Source organism: Pinus tabuliformis, chromosome 7, assembly GCF_031772625.1.
Source record: "Pinus tabuliformis cultivar Carrire ecotype Pingquan chromosome 7, CPIR1, whole genome shotgun sequence".
Lineage (NCBI taxonomy): Eukaryota > Viridiplantae > Streptophyta > Pinopsida > Pinales > Pinaceae > Pinus > Pinus tabuliformis.
The window spans coordinates 101,551,852-101,573,983 of record NC_142293.1 but is presented as its reverse complement, the minus strand read 5'-3'; the positions used below and the strand labels follow the sequence as shown (position 1 = coordinate 101,573,983).

The 22,132-nt window shown below is 39.5% G+C and overlaps 1 protein-coding gene across 4 annotated transcripts in view; it reads right to left on the bottom strand.

The window, feature by feature from the left end:
• Positions 1 to 21,117, bottom strand: part of LOC149245473 (putative disease resistance protein At4g33300) — a 40,972-nt gene extending 19,855 nt beyond the window's left edge. Inside the window, exon 1 of one of the 4 annotated variants that reach the window (XM_089457767.1) lies at positions 20,236 to 21,117. In XM_089457767.1, the coding sequence (XP_089313893.1) occupies positions 20,236 to 20,902 (667 nt within the window). In that variant the 5' untranslated portion in view covers positions 20,903 to 21,117. Of the gene's footprint in view, positions 1 to 16,847; positions 17,651 to 20,012; positions 20,157 to 20,235 lie in introns of those variants that run through there. The other 3 variants (XM_089457769.1, XM_089457770.1, XM_089457768.1) reach the window with 3 other exon arrangements.
• Between the last annotated feature and the right edge of the window lie 1,015 nt (positions 21,118 to 22,132).

The window sequence follows — 22,132 nt, the reverse complement described above, 5'->3', positions numbered from 1 at the left end:
AGATGGAAGACAACATATGATCAAAGTAGGCTCATGAACCAATCCATTATATCAAAATGGTACCCAATGGCAATACATAGTCAACTGTCATACATGATCGAAGACTCAAAACAAAAAACACATAACCAAGGAGGCTAGAAATGGCCTCTACAACAAAAGTAAACTGTGACGGTGACCAGACTCCAATACTAGTACTACAGTACTACTGGCTAGTAGCTACTGTCAGAGGAGCCAAGATCATGTCAATCAATCTCTGGATCATCATCATCAGAGTCAGACAGGGGGCCCCATGGCTCCTCCTCATCATCATCATCCCCAACTGCAACTGTAGAAGTGGTACCACTAGCAGGCTGTGCAACTGCAGCAAATGCAAGCTGAGATAGAGTAGATATGCGGCTGCGCTTCTGTCGTGGCTAAGCAGAGGAAGCACCTACAACTGGAGTCCTTGCTGGCTGTGAGACTGAGGCTGGTGGATTGGGATCTGCATTCAACTGAACAGGCTGAAGTTGAACAACATGTTCAAGTTCAACTGATGTCTCCATATCTAAATCTATATCAAGATCCTCATCAGGATCAAACTCTGTTGGACAACTCTCCACTACCCAATCTGATGTTGGATCGATGTCTTCCAACACAATGGGATCTGAATCAGATCTTTTGTTCAGCAAATGGTTTCGTCTGAGCCGAAGGTTGTATTGGACATAAACTAGATCATTTAACCGTTTTTGATCCAAACAGTTTCTCTTCTTTGTGTGAATCCTCTCAAAGACAGCCCAATTGCACTCACACCCAGATGCACTGCAAGTTTGACTCAAAATACGAATTGCAAACCTTTGCAATTCAGGACAATGGCCACCAAAGGCCTCCCACCATTGTGCTGCAAAAAACATAGGAGTGTAATGAGTTAGCTCAACAAAATTACAAATTATATCTAACTTTCAAATTATAAACGATTTAACAAACTTTAAAAAAAAAAGTAAAACTATTAAGAATTTGAAAATTGAAATTTTTGTTTACCTGGCTCATCTGCTTCTCTTGCAATCTTTGTTAGGTTCTTCCCAAAGGTACCTGCTGCATTGCTGAAGATATTGGCATGTCGGTGTATCTCCAGCTGATCAGACTCCAATGGGATCATGCGTTCAATGCAATCAACCAGTCCATCTCTGATCTCCCCCCTCAAAGCTCCCGACTCCTTAGCTTTATAATGATACCATGGGTTCAAAAAATACCCAGCTGCATGTATAGGGCAATGGAGTTGATTGTTCCATCTTTCATCAATGATTGCCCAAATGGGCCCATACTTTGCCACTCTATCCTTGTATACCGTCTTTATTTGCTCCTTTGCTTGATCCATAGCCTCATAAATGAAGCCCATAGCCAACCTTTCCCCATCCACCAACCGCAACACCTTAACTAGTGGCTCAACAAGCTTCACAATCTCTGCTGCCTTTCTCCAAAAAGTTTCTTCATGGACTTTCCTTTTCAATTCTTTGCCTTTTGGTTTGTTAGACCAATTGCTTTGATTCCATTCATCACTGGAAAACATCTTTTGCAAGTTTCTATGTTGGGAAAGCATAGATTGCAATGTCAAAAAATGTGTAGCAAATCTAGTGATGGCAGACCTAATAATATCCTTGCCCCCAGTTTGTTTCCTCATAAGGCTCAAAACCAATGTATGATTGTAGATAAATTTTGTTATTCTTTTGGCATGATCTATAGTGTTTTTGAACCAATCTAATTTTCCAATATCCTCAAGCATGAGGTCTATGCAATGTGCAGCGCATGGGGTCCAAAAGATGGTCTTGTGTTTTTCCTCTAACAGTTTACCAGCAAGAACATAGTTAGAGGCATTACCTGTGATGATTTGAACAACATTAACCACCCCCACCTCCTCAACAACCTGATCCAATAGCTGAAACAACAAGTGGCCATCTTTTATCTTATTAGATGCATCAACTGATTTTAAAAACATGGTTCCCGGTGGGCAGAAGACAAGAAAGTTTATGATGGTACGGTTTCTTTGATCAGTCCATCCATCTGACATGATGGTACACCCTGTTCTTGCCCATGAGTCCTTGAACTCTTGCAAATACTCATTAATGGATTGAATTTCTTTCTGCAAACGAACCCCCCTTAGCTCATGCATAGTAGGGCCTTTGAAGCCTTTTCCAGCAGCATGTATGGCATCAAACATAGGCTCATAATATGGTGAACGAGCAGCATTAAAGGGGATATCAGCATCATACCACCATCTAGCTATGTAATCACAAGCAGTCTCCCTCAATTCTTTCTTCCAATGGTCATCTAAAGTGGGCTGCATTTGAGTTTTACTAACTTCAGGACCATGTGCATCTGATGGAGAGGAGGGAGTGAAATAACTTTTGATAGTCACATCACCCTTTTTCATTGACATTCTACCCTTTCCCTTATCTTGAACAGAACCAAAAGAGGGAGGAACATATCGGAAAGGGTTGGATGTATCAGTTTGAGGGATAGAGGAAGAACCCTCAAAATCATAATGGGGGTTGGCAGCCATCATTTTTTGTATCTCCCTCTTCCTCCCAATTTCAGCCTGTATGTCTCTTTGCCTAGCCTTATCTTCTTTAAATTTCTCAAAGCTGGCCAACAAATTCTTCCTAATCTCCCCAATTTCTGGTGAGGTACATGGGGTAATTTGGCCTCTAATCCCTGCCAAGTGTTGTTTCAGCCTATTAATGCCCCCAAAACCTTCCTTAATTTTCCTATGGCAAAATTTGCATTGCATTTGACTATCAACCATTTCAACATATACCCAAGCAGGATCTCTTGCTCTAGGTGCCATTTTTTGACTAGGAAATGAAAGCAAACAATCTGAAAATGAAAAAAAAAAAAACCTTGATTCAATGTTCATTTATTTGACAAAAAACACTCTCTAAGATTTCTAGATATGCACCTAGAATTTACTAAGCAAAAACAGATTTATAGAGGTGAAAAAAAATACCTCCATGCACAAACTGCCTCCTCAAGCTTGCTCCAAGAATCAGCTCCTCAATGCTGCTCCAAATGGCTGCCCAAGAAGCTCCTCACTCCAGGTACAATGCTCCTCCAAGACTCCTCACTGCTGCTCCAAAACAAGCTTAAGAACTGCTCACTAACTCTCAAAGAAGACTCTCACTCAAATGCATAAGATTGTTGTGAGTGAATGAGAGCACTTGGGTGTGTTAAATAGGGTTTGGGGGGGGAAATGGACCCCAAAAATCATTTAGCAAATTCATAGACCTATTTGGAGTCCAAACCAACCAAAAAACCATTTAAAAATCCATTAAAGTTTTATAAATCCGTTGTTTGACGTGTTGCTGGGCGGTTTCATGTGACTCGGCCGAGTCATATCGGAAACGGCCTAGTCGGCCGAGTCATGGGTGACTCGACCGACTGAACCGTTTCCATGGCCGGGTCATAACTTGGGCCATTAACTCGGATCAACCCGGCCGTTTCGGTTTCGAAACGGCCGTTTCTTAAAACACTGCCTCCAAGAGCGTCTAGTATGTGTGGCCAAATTCTAGGTCGCTTTTGTAGAGAAGTGGCAATTCAGAAGTCTCGTGCCCACAAGAGTTGAGCACAGTGGTTAACGCCATGATCGTTGGTCAGTTGAGGCAATCTGCAACATTATTAGTGTTGCCCTTCTTATACTTCATATTCAAATGGCACTATTGCAAGTATGTGGACCACTTCTGATGGCGATCATTCTACAACTTCCCTTGCGTCTGTATGAATTGCAGGGGCCGGTGGTATGTGTGGATGACCGTTTCCTTTGCCAAAATGTAATGCTTCCATTGTCGGCAGGCCTGCACAATGGAATATATCTCTTTTTCATAAGTGGGATACTTCCAGACTGTGTCTGAAAGTGTCTCACTGCGATATGCCACTGGAGCCCCTGTTGAGTAAGGACTGCCCCAATAACATAGTTAGAGGCACCTGTCTCGATCTCAAATGGTTGTTGCAAGTCTAGTAATGTGAGCATTGGTGTAGAGCAGAGGCGATGTTTCAACTCTGTGGATGCCTTCTGTTGAGATTCAGACCAAAAAAAATGTCTTTCGCTCCTCCCTTGGTGACTTGACTCAAGGGCCAAGTGATATGAGAGAATCCAACACGAACCTGCAGTAGAAATTGGCAAGACCCAGAAAGATGCGGAGCTCTGTCAGAGTGGTTGGAGCTGGCCAATCCCAAATGACTTGGATCTTTGTTGGATCCACATGCACCCCCAGTTCATCAATAATGTATCTTAGATACTGAACCTGGGTCATGCCAAAAGTGCATTTCTCCAAATTGGCACATAGCTTGTGTTGCCGCAGTGTTTGGAGAACCTGTCAGATGTGGTGGAGGTGCTCTTCCTAAATCTGGCTGAAGATCAGGATGTCATCCAAGTATACCACTACAAATGAGTTGGTGAATGGCCGCAAGATGTCATCCATCAGCCTCATGAAGGTTGCAGGAGGATTCGTCAACCCAAAAGGCATAACCAACCATTTGAAAATCCCTCCTTGGCTTTGAAGGCAATCTTCCACACATCAGAGGGTTCGATTGGTACCTGGTGATATCCTGATTTCAAGTCGATCTTGCTGAAATATTTTGCCCCCTTCAGTTGGTCCAGAAGATCATCAATCCGTGGGATCGGGTACCTATTCCGAACAGTGATCTTGTTCAGCACTCGATAGTCAATACAGAGTCTCCAAGTCCCATCCTTCTTCTGTACCAACACGATCAGACTCCCACACGGCAATGAACTCGGACAAATGTGACCTTTCTGCAACAGCTCTTGAATTTGCCTCTTGATTTCGTCGTTCTCCAGAACGGAGCGTCGATAGAGTGGTCCATTGGGCAGCGGCGCACATGGGGTCAGATCGATGGAGTGCTTGACCTGACAGTGCAAAGGCACCCCTGCGGAGGAGGTGAAGATGTCCTCGTACTCCTCCACGACCTTGTCCATCTGTTGTTGTCGTGCGAAGGGACCCTGTCTGGAGGTCGTGGCCATCATATTCTTCTTTCCCTGAGGGCATATCATCAAGAAAACAAATTTCTCGGTTTTGGAAATGATCTTACTACATTGTTTTGCAATAACCAAAGAGATGGCGGTAGGCAATGCTACCTCCGGTATCCTATACAACTTATTTCCCAAAGTAACAATAACAGCACAAGGCCTTGACTCATACACATCATGTCGCTTCCATAAGTATGGTTGGCCTAATAATACATCACAAACATCAAGGGGAGCAACGTCACATAATACCTCATCTGTGAAGGGCTTGATGTTATATGGAAGGCGGCACTGTTGGCTCACGCGAAGATCCCGTCCTTGGTGAAGCCACCCGATGGTGTACGGTTGTGGATGTGTTGTGGTCGGTAAGCCCAGCCGCTTCACGACCTCTACCGAAATGAGGTTCTTTTGGCTCCCGCTGTCGACAATGAACTATAGCGAGGAACCCTTTACCCACATCTGGGAGTCGAAGAGGCGCTCCTCCTCCTCTAGAGCTTTGGGTTCCTCCTTCTGGATCTTCGAGTTCCTCCTTCTGGATCTTCGTGGTGGCAACGGTGGCATTGGGCTCCACATCGATAATCTGCTTCCCTTTGTCATTCCCCTTGTCAAGTTCTGACTCTGAGTCGGAACATGCATCTGATTCTGAAGCCTTTAGCTCGGCCACCAGTGACTGCTTGGCCCGACACTCACTTGTGTTGTGAGTGGAGCTCTTATGGAACTCACACCACTTTCTCGTGTCCTTCTTCGGCTTCGCGGCGTTGTTCTTTTCTTACGCCTTTGGCAGGTTGTGCTGGGTCGCCTTGCCTTGGCTTTGTCCTTTGTTCTACGGTTTGGGGGCACCTTTCCCTTGCTTTGGATTCAGAGATTTAAAGTCTCACTTCTTCTATTTAAACTTTTGCTCGATCTTGACAGCATACCGATATGCCGTGCCGAGTGAGATGTCCAGGAATTCCATCTCGTCTTGGATGTACCTGTGTAGGCAGCCACAGTACTTGAGAACCAAATGTTTCTCAGAATCCTTGATACCCAACTTCATGCGAAGGGTATGAAAAACATTGGTAAACTCTGGCACATCTTGGTCCCTTCCCTGTTGCAGCGTTGTCCACTTTATGTATTTATCCTCATAGCTCCCGACAGGGTAGTACTGCTCCTTGATGGCATCCCGGAATGAGTTCCAAGTGGGTGCGACTGAAAACAGTGAGTTCATACTTTCATCCTTTTGCTCACAGTAGGTTTCCCACCAGTCCTTGACGTGGGGGGCTGCTTTGAGAAGTGCAAAAGTGATCTTTTCCCGACTGGAAAAATATCCTTCTAGCAGATTTAACCATTTATCTACAGCGTCTGCATCTATCTGACCCTCAAATATGGGAATGTCAACGTTAACCTGTACCTTAAAGGGTGTGGCACTTCCAGAGTAGCTGCCAGAAGTAGATGCGTCGCCCTTGCGCAGCCACTCGAGGATCTGGGCAAAGTTGTCCATCATCGCGTTCATTTGTCGCTCGAGGGCTTCTTCGAGCAAGATTTTGATAGGATCTCCTGCCCCTCGTCTTCCTTTTCATCCACCATGGGAGGTCGTCGGGATTTGTGAGGCTGGTCTTGCAAAGGTTCGACCACTTCAAGCCCTAACTCCTTATATCCCGACCTCGTTGGGAACATGCAAAGAAAAACAGAGAAAGAGCATACCACTCTAATACCACTGATCCGGATTTAAACAAGAATGCAACAAATTACAGATATAACCATAAATACAAAGATGCAGTAGAAATAAAACTTCATTTCATTAATATCAAATACTGAAATATGCTTACAAAAAGAATGGAAATAAAACTAGCTCGGGCGATGGTAGCTTATCTCTAAGAAGAGATGTGGCGGCGACATGCCTCTGAACTGCGTTACATGAGGCTCCAGGGCCTTTTTATTATTGAACAATAGGAGCAAACCCTAAACAACCAAAACCCTAACCTGAGGAGATGTAACACCAAGAGTTTATGGGCCCCGTTGGGGTTAATTGGATAGCCAACTTCCCGAGGTCACGACTTGGTCAATTATCTTCGTTTGATGTGCATGATACCCTGTTGGAAAGATCTCTCCGAGGACTACAACAGAAAAGACGATTTTAGATAGAAAATCGCTGGTACAAGATTGCCAAAAAGCATCATTTAGGGCCTCAAAACAAATCTCGAAGTTTAGAACCCGAAAAACTACTAAAAAAAGTAAATTGTGCTACAATTAAGGAAACTGGAAAACTGAAAGAAACAATGGTGGGGGTACAAGTGGAATTGGTGGGTGGCCACCAATATCCCCCTGGATCATGAGTGGAGAAATACTTCCATTCTAGTGTGCTAGATCTAAGAAAAGTGCAAAAGTGCAGCGTAAAGATTCCATATCAGCCAAGGAGATTGAAGATAAATCTAGGATTTGATCTGCTAGATCACATCCAGGGTATGTTGTAATCATAATTTTTCTTTAGTCGGACCATTATCCCAGGACAGGAGCCCAAGTGGGTTTGATTGAGTTATTAGTGAAGAATTAATTTTATTAGGCAAAATATGTATGTGTCACATGTTATTGATTTTGGTGTAAATTTGCTTTAGCTAATTGTGTTAAAACATAGATGCGCATTTATTTAGTATATCTATAATCTACTAGATTAATTAAGCCTTAGGTCTTAGGTTCAACAAAATTAACACTAGATTCACATCATCCAACAAGCTACAAATGTTTCAATTGTATATATTTTCCTACAAAATCCAATGCAAAGGAGTCAAATCACAAATCCCTGACTTTGCAAAATAGGTTTTTTGGGCAAGCCATCCTCAATTGGTGCTAGTAACAAATGAGATAGTATTTAAAGCCACCAAAGGGCCATCTCACAGCATGTCCACATGGTGGAATGATGGCCCCCAGTACAATGTTCGCCACCCCCAAATGTTGTAAAATCCCAAGCATCAAAGGGTTAGTCTTATGAAACTCAAGATGACCATCCATTGTCACTGCAGTAGTTCTTCCTTTCACATTTGGTTATTTTTTCTCTAAATCATGTGGATTCCCTAAAAGGTAGGATTGCTAAAGGCTATAGAGTGGAGACATAAGGTGATTTAGTGAAAAGTTGGCTTGAGCAAAACGGATTGTAGCAATATAACAAATTAATGAGTGGTGGCGAGAGGGAAAAATAAAACCCCAAAACCAAGTGCTTAATCACACCTCAAACAAATTGAGTCGAGATAGCATGGATCAAAGAGGAGGAATGCTTGAAAATATAAGTCAATAAGGTCCACTATGCATGCCAAATATTAACCTTACCTTGATAAATTTTACATAAGAAAATTACCCTAGTAGGCTAACAGTGCTATACTTTAGAATTGGTCATGAAAGTAAAATGATGTTAATCTACCAAAAAAATAGGTTTATTAAATAAAATGTTAACATAAAAACAAAACAATCAAAATAAGAAGGATAAATCTTCACATTTCTTTATCCAAATGACACAATGTTCATTAAAGAGCATTTATAACATGGTACAAGGGTTTCCTAATACCAAAATAAGCATGTGGAAAATAAGTGCACAAAGAAAGCCTCACATAAAAATGATATAGCTCCAATATTCCATCCATGCTCCATTGCATATGATGTACAAATAAGTTCAAGGGAAGAGCTTCTCAATCCCCAAAGTCTCAACAACCATTACAATGAAGAGAGAGTTCATTTTTCTAAAATGTCTCTTTTCTTGTAAAATGAAATATTATTATACTTCCAACTCCATAAATATTAAAATAATAGCACAATTCAATCTCCCCTCAATCCATGGTTGACCAAATCAAGGCATGTGGACACTAGCCCTCATCACCAAATCACCTTCATCCAAAAATAGTAGTGAAAAACTAAAGTAATTCTCATAGGAAGGAGGCATACCACTAAACCATGTGGCGTCTCAAATCTCCATGGCAAAGAAACACCATATGCTATGTGGAAGACATTGACTGAGCTATTCGAAAATAACAGTGACCATAGAAAATTGGCCTTAAAAGACAAACTTCAAAACATTAGGATGCAAAAAAATGATACCATTCCACAATATCCCTCCAGATTCACACAAGTTAAAGATGAGCTTGGAGGGGTTGGGATGAATGTTGCAAAAGATGGTCTGGTGAGCCTAGCTCTTCTAGGTCTTCCAAAATCAAGGCATAGCTACCATGACTCTGTGAATGGAAGGGAAAAATTACCAAATTGGGAAAGGTTGTGGTCTGATTTGGTACAGGAGGAGATCAGGAGAAATACCAGAGATGGAGTAACATCCACATAAGAGGAAGAGGACTTTGTTGTAGTTGGGAAAGCAATGAAGGCCAAGGGCAAGAAGGCCCGAGGTGAGGTTGAGTCCAACCAGAACAATGGCAAGAAGAAGGACCTAAACAAGATAAAATGTTTTCACTGCCATGAATACAAGCACTATGCTACAAAGTGTCCGCACAAGAAATCCAACAAGGAGCCTGGAGCAGGGGGAGATGCCTTGGTATCTCAATTTGAGCTAGATTTCACCCACCTTGCTTGCTTGGCAAGCACGGGAAGAGGGAGTGATTGGTACTAGATTTTGGTGCCTCTTACCATATGACAGGAAACAAGGAATTTTTCAGTAGTCTAGAGGAAGGATCTCCAAATTCATATAGAACTTGGGGATGATGGGAGTTACATTACTACAAGAATTGGTACTATAATCTTTAAGAGGGAGTCAAGCTCCCATTTTCGCCTTAAAGATGTTATGTTTGTACTTGAGTTGGAGAAGGACTTGATCTTTGTAGCAGTATTGGAGGATAAAGGCTATGATGTTATTTTCAGCAAGGAGAAAGCCTTTCTGAAACATGTAGCTACTGGGCAAGTGAAGCAAATTGGAGTTAAGAGTGAAAAATCTCTACAAGCTAGAGGCAAATTTTGCCATGCATGTAGTTATACCTCCAAGAATGAGGTGGGGCGATGTCGAGTTTTAACCCCAGAGTTGCTAAAAGAATTAGGCAGGATCCATAGGAGAGCAGTTGCAGTATATTTTCCCTATGGATCGTTACCTTACTACAGGGGTAGTATGTGTTCAGCAGGCGAAGGATTAGTGTTAGTTGGTGCAATCAGATGTTGAGGAGAATAGAGGAGTGTTGATAGCAGTGCAGAAGGCACAATGCAGATTCAACATCAATGCAGTCTTCCCACTAGACAGTTACAGAGACAGGGTTGATTCAGTGTATTTCTTTATGCTTCTCAGTCGATGTTGTTGCAGTAGTAGCAGCAACAGTGAGAGGTAGTGCTACAATACATTCCACAGGTGTTGGATAGGGGTGGTGCAAAATCCCTTTCTTGCTAAGAGGGAGTGTTAGAAAGTGTAGCAAGAAAGATTCAATTTGACTCTAGCCTTTGTCAAATTGAGTAAACCAAATTTCCACATCAACAAGACAACTTGGGGGTAGTTAACTAGTGTGACATGGCTCTTGTCACTCACTTAACTCAGTAAATTCGAGTTATAAGCTTGGAGTTCAGTCATGCATGTGTTGATTGCTAAATTTTGGCAATCTAGTTCAGTTATTTTCAGTTGTACTAAATTAACTGACCTCTAACAACTAATAGAGTCAGTTGAAGGCGAGTTGTGCAGTGGGACAACTGTATAACTCAAAGATCTATCAATTATCTGATCAATCAGCCCAAAATAGCTCATGCATGCATGGAATTCGAATTGCTTAGCTAGAGTGGAGGAGACAAGGCTAGTGTAACATGAGTTGTGTACTAGTTGAGTGTATAGTTGTTGCATGAAGTCAGTTGATCAATCCTTGGGAATTGCGCAAGGAAATAGGGACTTTTCTTATTGTTTAAGAGCTCGAATTAGCTCAGATTTGAGAAAGCAAATAGGAGGTTGGAGGAGGCATAAAGTGGCTAAGTGTTGGCCAGAGGTCCTCATTTAGTAGGGAGAACAGTTTTACCTTTGCAGGTGGTGCTTAGAGTTGGAGCATACAATTGTAATAGTTTCTCTATTCAACTAATTAATGCAAAAAGGCTTGGAGGTTTTTTCCTAGTTCCCCTAGAAATCACTATGTACTTATGGTTTTTCTTGTTGTATGTCTATGCATGTTGTTCCAAATTGTGATTTCCATTCCGCAAAATTAGTAGAGCAAAATTTGTGTCTCCTAATTTCAGTTTGATTTCTTGAGCAATTGCAATTTCTATCAAAATATTTACATACAAAGCATTGCAAGTTGTTATGGGTCAAGCCAGACATCGAGACATCCCATGCAACCAAAGGCGTAAGCAACAAACTAGAGCAATGCTATCAAGCTAGTCGACAAACTCTAGGTGACAAAGACAATACTACAAGTGAACAGTGTGTCGAGTTGCACAGGTAGGCACACAACAATTGTGTCAAGCCTTGTCGACATAGAGGTCACAACTATGGCCACCAATAAGCAAAGGGACGAAAGTTGTTCAAGGTATGGCCAAGTATTAGGGACCAACCACTGCAAGGGAACCTGCTTTGAAGACAGACCACAACAGGAGACCAAGTGAAGGCAGTTGTGACAAGTCGCTATGAAGAAAGATGGTCGTCATTAATCAGGGAAGTCATTATGCAGTAGTGTTGAAAGTCAATGCAGTAGCACAACAATGTGATCATAGAGCTAGTATAGGATTGAATAACGTGCCACTATAGTCAGAAAGGGTCATGGCAAGGACACTATAAGGTGTCTAGGATAGTTGTCAAACAACAGGGCCATTATGAACAAACAGCAATTGTAGAGTGGCAATAGATTAAATTTCAAATTTTGGTGCTTAAAGGACTAGGCAAAACCTCTTAGTTGAGTTTCAAATTTGGAAAGATAACAACAATTGATCTGAGGTTTGAGGGCAAGTTGGAAGTAACCTATAACTTCATTCATTGGAAGGCGAAGGTTTCACTAATTCTCATGGAGAATGGCACATGGGATTGAGTTTGTTAGCACCAAACTCGCCACACCTATAGGATGTTATACATCTAGCAATCCACAATCAAAAGGATGCGAAAGCCAAAAGAATTATCTTGGATGTAATAAAGGATCATGTGATTTTTGACAAGGGAGATGTGGGAGGATTTGATAAAATTATACCAAGCAATAATGCCAACAAGAAGATGGTGTTGAGAAAAAAGCTCAAGAACATCAAGATGACCAAATCAGATACAGTGACTACTTATCTCACCATGACCACACAATTGAGGAAGTCGTGGCAGACGGTGAGATGGTAGGGACAACCCTAAATGGCTTCACCAAGCCATGGGCTCCTTTCATCAAGGGCATCGTAACACAAGAGAAACATCTTGATTGGATAGACTGTGGGATGATTTCATCGTGGATGAGATTCACAAAGAATCCTTATCAATAGGCCAGCACGAGAGTGATGATGAAAATTTTTCCCTTGCCAATCAAGCATTGAAGAGTAAAGGAAAAGGTTCGAGCAACAAGAGTGAGGAGTCAACCTCACAACGAAAGAAGAAGGACTAGAAGGATTTTACAATATCTCAAAGTAGGAACTCAAATTATACATGTGGAGTATGGTGTTAATACCAAACATGCAGTGAAGGGAGATGGGACAGGGATATTCCAGTCAAGAGGCAGGTTGGAAGTAAAGGACATGTTATGGGTGCTAGAACTCAGGTGGGATTTGCTCTCAATCTCTATAGTAGAGAAAGGGTTTTGTGCAGCATTCCATGCCGCATAGGCACTGATTAGACCCATGGGATCTAGCTTAATGGCCACATCACTGGAATTAGAGAGCACAACTTGTATAAGCTAAAAGGCCAACTTATTCAAGCAACAGCAAGAAGCAAAATGGTGATAGAGAACAAAGAACAAGAAGCTTCGAAGCTTGATCAGTTCAAAGTGGTTTAACCGTCAAGTTCATGTGGGGAGGAGCAGTGAACAAATCCTTCCATGCCTGTCAAGAAGGTCTCTTGGTATGAGATGACCTTACAAGATGTTCAAGAGCAAAAGGCTTCTAAGAACAAGTCTAAAGGGAGCTAGTCTTCAAGGATAATTCCAAACTAGGTAGGAGAGACGGATTTTAGTTGAAACTCGAGCGAGATCAACAATATCAACAAGATGCAATTCCAAGATCGAAGCCAATTCCGGGGGTCAAAAGTACCTCCCTCAATAAGAGGGTTGATGTTTGTAGCTTAAGTAAGTACTTCTCCATCGGTCCAATCTTTAGGCATGCAAAAGTCGCCCAAAGTCTCCTTAGGACATTTGCTCAAGTATGACCAAGTTGCTATTGTAACTTTAGCCTAGGTCTAACTTAAGAATATCACATAATTAATTATGTTGGCTATTGAGCTAAAGAAAATTACAAAACGTAAAGTATTTACTTTAGTGTTTATTTTTAATCTCAACCGATGATCCCAAGTGAGGCGAGATCTAATCTCGACCATCAATCACTTTGGAGATTAGTGTTAGGGATTTAACTCAATGTAAAATTCTAAAAGCAAGGGTAAGAAGAGGAGAGAGATACACCATACAACAACACAAAACATTGAGAGAGGAATCTCAGTGGTGAGTGGAGAAAGACTTCCATTCTAGTGTGTTAGATCCAAGAAAAGTGCAGAAGTGCAGCATAAAAATTCCATATCAACCAAGGAGATTGAAGATAAATCTAGGATTTGATCTGCTAGATTAGATCCAGGATATGTTGTAATTGTGATTTTCTTCAGTTGGACCATTATCCCAGGACAGAGCCCAAGTGGGTTTGATTGAGATATTAATGAAGAATTAATTTTATTGGGCAAAATATGTATGTGTCACATGTTATTGAGTTTGGTGTAAATTTGGTTTAGTTAATTGTGTTAAAAACCTAGATGTGCATTTATTTAGTAATATCTATAATCTGCTAGATTAATAAAGCATTAGGTGTTAGGTTCATACAACAAAATTAACACTAGATTCACATCATCCAACAAGCTACAAATGTTCCAATTATATATCTTTTCCTACAAAATCCAATGCAAAGGAGCCAAATTCCAAATCCCCAGCTTTGCAAAATAGGTTTCTTGGGCAAGCCATCCTCACTTAGTGCTAGTAACAACTGAGATAGTAGTTAGAGCCACCGTAGGAACATCTAATAGCGTTTCCACATGGTGGAATGACGACCCCCATTACAATGTTCGCATCCCCAAATTTTGTAAAATCCCAAGCATCAAAGGGTTAGTCTTCTGAAACTCAAGATGACTATCCATTGTCACCGCAATAGTTCTTCCTTTCACTTTTGGTTATTTTTTCTCTAAATCATGTGGGACTTCCCTAAAAGGTAGGATTGCTAAGGCTATGGAGTGGAGACACAAGGTGATTTAGTGAAAAGTTAGCTTGAGCAAAATGGGTTGTAACAATATAACGAATTAAATTATTAATGAGTGGTGGGGGAAGGGAAAAATAAAACCCCAAAATCAAGTGCTTAATCACACCTCAAACAGATTGAGTCAAGGTAGAATAGATCAAAGAGGATGAAGGATTGACAATATAAGTCAATAGGGGCCACTATGCATGCCAAAAATCAATCTTACCTTGCAAAAGAATATTACCCTTGCTAAATTTTATAGAAGAAAATTACCCTAGTAGGCTACCAATGACATGCTTAAGAATTGGTCATGAAAGTAAAATAATGTTAATCTACCAAAAAATTAGGTTTATTAGATACAATTATAAAAACAAAACAATCGAAATAAGAAGGATAAATATTCACATTACTCCTACGTTGCATGAGTTTCTAGAACATGGGAAGGTTGGGAACTTGGGTAAGAGTGTCTGGAACGGCTAGAGGCTTCCCCAAAATTTACAGGAAACGTCTAATCGGGAGCGGTAATATTATATAATAAAAATAAAAATTATTTTTTTAATTATATAATTTATATAATAATCAAAATTAATATTGAATCAAAATATTCAAATATTAAAATCAATTGAAATATAGAAATAATAAATATATAATATCTGTTATATATAAATATACTCTTTGGGTGTCTCTCTCCCTGAGTCTCTCCCTTTTATATATACAAAATGTCAAGTTCATTATCAGTTCTCTTAAGAGAAAAAGCAACTCTAATGTTTAAGCATTGACTACCACATACAATATGCACACACAATCTTCAGCGATATATATACATAAACAACAAAAGAAATACTTGTCAGCATGACATCCCAGATATCACCCTTACGTCGAGGTGCCACACGCTTCCTTAACCGTCAAGAGATTGCTCCAAATTCTCAATTAAGGATATCAGTGTTAGGGATATCTTTGGCCTATCTTCCCGCGAAGTTTTCAACATAGACTCATGTTTTGTGGGCAGTTCAGCATATTTCTCTACATGCTTTGTATTCCCCAACCCCAAGGAACGCCGAAACTCCAAAAAAACAGTCTGCAAAGCTCCCAGAACTTTCCCAGCTCCCATTGCAGCTCTTTAAAAGGTAATGTTCCCATACAGTTCCAAAGCTCTCAAGAGCGCGGTAACCACTGGAACAGGTTTCCCACCTCCCGATAGAGGTTTCGGTGTAACAGAACATTACTCTATCCAAATGACACAATGTTCATTAGAAAGCATTAATAACATGGTACAAGGGTTTCCGAATACCAAAATAAACATGTGGAAAATAAGTGCACAAAAAAAGCCTCACATAAAAATGATATAGCTCCAATCTTCCATCCATGCTCCAAGCATATGATGTACAAATGAAGTTCAAAGGAAGAGCTTCTCAATCCCCAAAATCTCAACAACCATTACAATGAAAAGAGAGCTCCTCTTTCTAAAGTGTGTCTCTTTTCTTGTAAAATGAAATATTATTATCCTTATAACTCCATAAATATTAAAATATAGGAACAATTCAATCTCCCCTCAATCCATGGTTGACCAAATCAAGGCATGTGGACACTAGCCCTCGTCACCAAATCACCCTCATCCAAAAATAGTAGTGAAAAACTAAAATAATTCTCATAGGAAGGAGGCATGCCACTAAAATAGGCACCATACTAAGTCAAATGACAAACATCCACATGGAATGCACCCTCCATGAATGCATGCATACATAAATTGAAGTTTGATGGAACTCCTTTGTAGATGTACTCTTTTGTACTACCATTTTTGAAAATTAGCAGAAGATTGAGTTACTGGTCGACTTTGATGTATTGTTTATTTATGTTCTTCAGTTTGTTGTTCATATCATTGTACATGTTTTTTGTTGTCGTTTTCTTATTAAGGCTTAGCAATGAATTCATCATCTAAAAGTAAAGCAAATATTAAGGTTCTCCCTCTTGCTTTTGTTTATTGTTCTGTTTTTTGAGCTTGTTCTACTTTCTTCTATCAATTAAGTTGCATATTTGGAAGCACATTTCAGCTATAAAACAATATGTTTATAATTTGATGAGTGGCAATAAGAAAGAAGATGAGCTATTGCAGACCGTGGTGACAATTGGTCGCTTTCATAAATTGCATAAAACTTTAATGGAGACTTTACTTTGGTACGTGTTAGATTTTGTTGGAATGGCCACAGAAGAGCAATCTCACAATCATTTTCCAAAAACAGAATCCGCACATAACATGCAAAAAGTTAGTGCTTTTAGCGGTGTGGAAATGCTATGGAACTTGTGGTAAAGCTTCTAGAGATATATTCTTCCCACTCCTTCCATCTGTATAACAAAATCCCCTTGCCAATTTATGATGGCCAAATGGACGGGGAAAGGCTAGACAATTAGACCCAAATTCGACAAATGTTTATTTCGTCAAACTCAGATATAATCTAGGACATAAATAATAACTTGCTAGAATGAGAATGACAGACTTATCACTCACTTGGTGGCAGCAAACATGGCCTCCTAATTCCTCTGGCATCGTGTAACTGGACGCAAGGATCTACCCAAATCTCAACAAGGGCAAAACACTGCCAAGGAATCAGGGCTGGCTTCTACCCTCCATGTCATCAATAGCAATTACTTTCACACCATTTTCTCCTGCGATGGTATCACATGCACCGATTTGTGGAAATCTTCTCAAAGCTGCACCTTCTTCATATTCCTGATCCAAAATAGGTACTCGCTGTTAAATTTATTTTATGGTTCATTACCCCTTCTAACCATAGATATAGCAATGTTTGAAACCGCTTCTTTGAATCAAGCATTTCATAGCACATTGGCTGCGAGCACAAATCAAACCAAAACTACCCTTTTAAAATCGTCCTCCACAATTAACCAGCCCATTCATGCATCAATGAATCCCCTATACTGTTTCAACTCTCCGTACAATCGCAGCCACTCCGAGGACGCCAAAAGTAAAACAACGTTTCTCCCCATAGCACAGCTACCCTAGCACGACTTTGCCCCAAGATACTTCTCAACCTACAGCCATCGAGAACCTCCAGTGTTCACATCCGATCTTGCCCGTGCCTTGTGTTTCTCTAGAGTAATCTTCCATCCACACAGCCGATCTAGAGCAGTCAATATACTAGCAATCTAGAACATTGATTTATGCAACAAGACATCACTAACGTTCCGGCGCTCCCATCCATAGCTCCACTCATGGAGGCAGAAATTGCCATGAACCCCGCCGCCTCCACAAATGCAGTTGTCTATAACGCTACTTTTTGAAAGCTTTTCCCGCGGGTTTTTCCGGTCGAAATCCGGTATAAATTTATTAGAATCGCAAGTTTGATAGCTAGTTTTTGCACAATGAAAGCGTCTGGGGATTTTGCAGGATGCTAAATCCAAATATGCAATTAAAAAACTATTTTAACTACAACAAATCAAAATTTAGCCTCAATTTCTTCCGCCAAATTCCATCACCAGAATCTCCAAAAAAATCAACTCCACATGAGCCTCCGCTTCCCGCACGTCCAACGAAGCACCCCAATGAATTCATACTATCTCAATGTTTATACTATTGTTACTTTCATATTCCTAAGAGTCTCATTCTAGAGTTTGGTACGGTTCAGTGATCGTTGTGATAAATATGTATTAGTTATATTTACAACGCTTGCTTTACTTTATCGTGGTTTAGGGTTAAAAATAATATCATAATTTTAGTTTATAAATAGTAATAATAACTTAAATATAAATATAATTAAAAAGCATACGATAAAAAAAATTGATATGCGTCTTTCATATAAAGTTATATTTGGAAACTTTATATTTATATATGTTTAAAATATAAAGATTTTGAACATAATTAGAATTATAATGTTACATATATATAAATTTTAAAATTATAATAAATACATATATATAATAATTTTTCAATTATATTAAATCCGTTGATATTAATGACATACATAAATTTTAAAATTATATATATAAATATCAATATAAAGTTTCCAAATATTAAATTTATTGATATTATAATTTGTTTATATTTATTTTAAATGATTCTAAGTTTTATTATACACCAAGTCAATTATTTGTTCATTGTTTTTTATCTTGTTTTTTTTTACCATAGGGTATTAAATGTCCGGTTATATGCAAGCTGGATAACCCGATAACAAGTGCTTAACTTTTTTTTATTTATCAAGTCTCGGCGCGTATTATTATATATAACCAAACATTTAATACCCTATGACAAACTGGTTAGCTCTTGCAAATAATACTTAATATCCCTTTAATAAAAATAAATGAATTAATAACTTACGTAACACATCGTATTTACTTAATATTTGAGATGACTTCTGATAAATACATCCATTAATTTCTACCCCGAACACCTCAGCAAAAATATTTTTTCAGCCTTGTTATGATAAGCCACTGGGAGCCACAATACAGCTGAGGATTCGGAGCCGGACATTTTCTTTGTTCTCCGTGATACAGCGCTTCAGAACAACACTCCACGCATATACAGGCCTAGCCTGGCATTCCAAAGCACACCAGTAATGCCCCGAACAGAACTCAAGCAGGGAATCGGGACACTTGTCACCTAACTGGGAAGGAATTGACACGGAGAGGCACGGTGCTGCTGCACAATAATTAGTTAGTATTATAAAATAAAGATATTTTTCTGGTAAATCATATTCCTGCATATAAGGTGGGCATATACACTACCAAATCTAAATATAGTAAAATCCCAAACCTCTGTAATATTTAAAACATATGTATATGGTTTACCATCATCCTTCTGACGACAAATTAGAGTTACCCATCCTTCAACACGTTGACATGGTCAGCATTTTGGACTCTGTCGCCTGTGATACAGAAATCAGATTTTCTTCTTCTGCAGAATACCCCTCTTCTCTTAATTTTCTGCTGTTTCTCTTTCTGTTTGCAAGTCATTGCCTTCGTTTACTGTTTGATGTCGCGCACGACCTTAGGTCAGGGCCTTGGAGAACGATGAAAGCAATTTTTCAACAATCTGTGTCAAATAGACTGCTGCGCTAGGATTTTCGATCTTCTGTCAGATCTCAATTTTTCTTTTACCTTCTTCTTTTGTTTTCTTTTTCTCACGAGGGAATGCGCAAGATCTTACAAAGGGCATGGCAAATTTGCCCGGAAAGCCAAAAAATTATTAGAATCTGGCCGTAAGACTGCTTATCATATTTTTGACCGTAGAAATGGATTAGACATCATCAAAACCTTTTCAGCAACCCAAAAATCTTTAAAATCTTGACCGTAGAAATGGATTAGACATCATCAAAACCTTTTCAGCAACCCAAAATCTTTAAAATCTTGAAATTGACAGTTATAACTTGATTTACAAAAATTTCTGACAAATAGTACTAGAATTTCTATAGTTTTTCAAACAAGTTTTAAGCCCGGTTAGATAATGGCCTCATAAAGTACTGCCAAACAGCTACCAAGAAATAACAAAGCTGATTGTATAATGGCTACCAGAGAGGAACAAAGCTGATTGTGTGACGGCCAACAAGAATCTACTTGTTGCCTCTGTGTCTCAGAATAGTAGGAATTGGAGCTTAACACAAATTTCCAACATATAAATATGGATACCAACTTATAAATATGGAAAAGAAAGATATACAACCTTCAGCGTCCCAATCTGGATGAGGAGGCTGCGCTATTAGCACGAGTGCCAGATTTTATTATACAACAACACCAGAATAAATAAATAAAATAAACTAATAAAAGGAACAGCGAACGAGCAAAAGAATGGGGCTTCTGAGCCATTATCCCACAAGCGTAAGCAAAGAAAGTGCCTTCCAGGATATGAAAATGGTGTCAATAAATGGGAATAGGAACCCAATCACCTTTTATCTCTTTATCGTTGATGAGGGCCAATGCCAGCGTCGTCTTGCCAAGACCCCCCATACCCTGCACACCAACAACCGACACCTCACTCTGGAGCAGCGTCCTTTTCAAGTTCCATACATTTTTATCCAGCCCCACCGCAAAATCAGACACTCCCAACCCATTATAATTACAAGAAACTTCGACAAAAGCACCCTCAAACATATTATCTGCGCCCATTTGTTGAAGCATCATCGCATTTTGCTGTGGATCATTCGTAAGCTTGGACACGTGTTTGAAGATGGTTTCATTCATCTTGCTCTCATCCATTGACCCCAACTCGTACTGTTGGCGAAGATTCGTCAGCTCTGCTATGAGATTCTTCACCTCAAGGAAGATGTTGACGGGCATCTGGTAACGTAGGAAATCAGAGATCTCCTTTTCCAGCTGCCGGATTTGAAATCCATATCTGAGGCTATGAAAAAATTTGAAACAGCTAGTATTTTCCCACTTCTTCAGCAATTCTTCGCCCCTCATGAGGGTCTTCAGGAACTTCTCATAAGTGAGATTTTGCTCATTTTTGGGCTTTCGCAGATTCGACAAACACAATAGCTGAAATTCCTCTTTAAGGCCTGTGAGTAGCGTATCCATTCTACTCCATGTGTTCTTGCAAATAATACTTTCCATGATAAAGGAGTCAGGAAAATGGGATAAAGATGCTTATCTTTGACGATCACAATGGCTTCTTCAGTGGCTAATTTTTCACCCTTCAATATGCAGTCTATATCCCTCCAATATCTACTTCTGTTCTGCTTTCAGACTGGTAGCAAGGTCAATGCTTGAACAGCTATCTATCTTAGTTCATAACAAACGAATGAAACCTGGGTTGAAGCATTCGGATGATCCTTGGGGTAACGTTTATACTGCCGTTGGTTCTGGGTATTTAGAAAAGTCTATTTTCTTAAGTCAATTGTACATACCTGTTTGTTGGTAAAGCGGTAGGTGACGCAATAAGTTATGACATAAATTACGAGTTCCAATTACGACATAAATTACGAGTTTCAATTTTATATTTATAAAAGAATAGTATTGCTTTAAAAGTATTAATTATATAATAAAATATAAAGTTATCGTTTGTAATTTTAAAAATTTATAAATTAATAGGTAAAAGATAATAAAAGATTGTATTGCTTTAAAAATATTAATTATATAATAAAATATAAGTTATCGTTTGTAATTTTAAAAATTTATAAATTAATAGGTAAAAGATAATAAAAGATTGTATTGCTTTAAAAATATTAATTATATAATAAAATGTAAGTTATCGTTTGTAATTTTAAAAATTTATAAATTAATAGGTAAAAGATAATAAAAGATTGTATTGCTTTAAAAATATTAATTGTATAATAAAATATAAGTTATCGTTTGTAATTTTAAAAATTTATAAATTAATAGGTAAAAGATAATAATTTGAGTGATAGTTAACTTGTAAGGCCTCCGAGAGATGAACGACGGGCGCAAGGCGGGCGCGAAGTAAACAACGAGGGCATGTGTGAGAACGCACCCGCACTTGGGCGAGCCGACGTTGGAGGCAAGCTAAACGTGGGCGTTCGTGTTAATAATTGGAAGGTCAGTCGAGGATGGATTTGCGACCTCACTAGCATATATATTGAATGGACTGTGATTCATTTCAAACCATCGAACATATCTTCGCACGGCAAATACGCACAAGGGGTAAAAAACAGCGCAGGGGTAAAGAAGACTACGCATAGCTCATGCGTAGGTCTTCCAAGGTGTAGTTTTGGACTTTAAGTGCGGTTTGGGTGAGGCAAGCATGCCGAGGTGGGAGTTATGTGCAGATAATTGTGTGCAGGATTTGACAAGGTGAAATAGGTGGCTCGGGTGAGCGTTCCACTT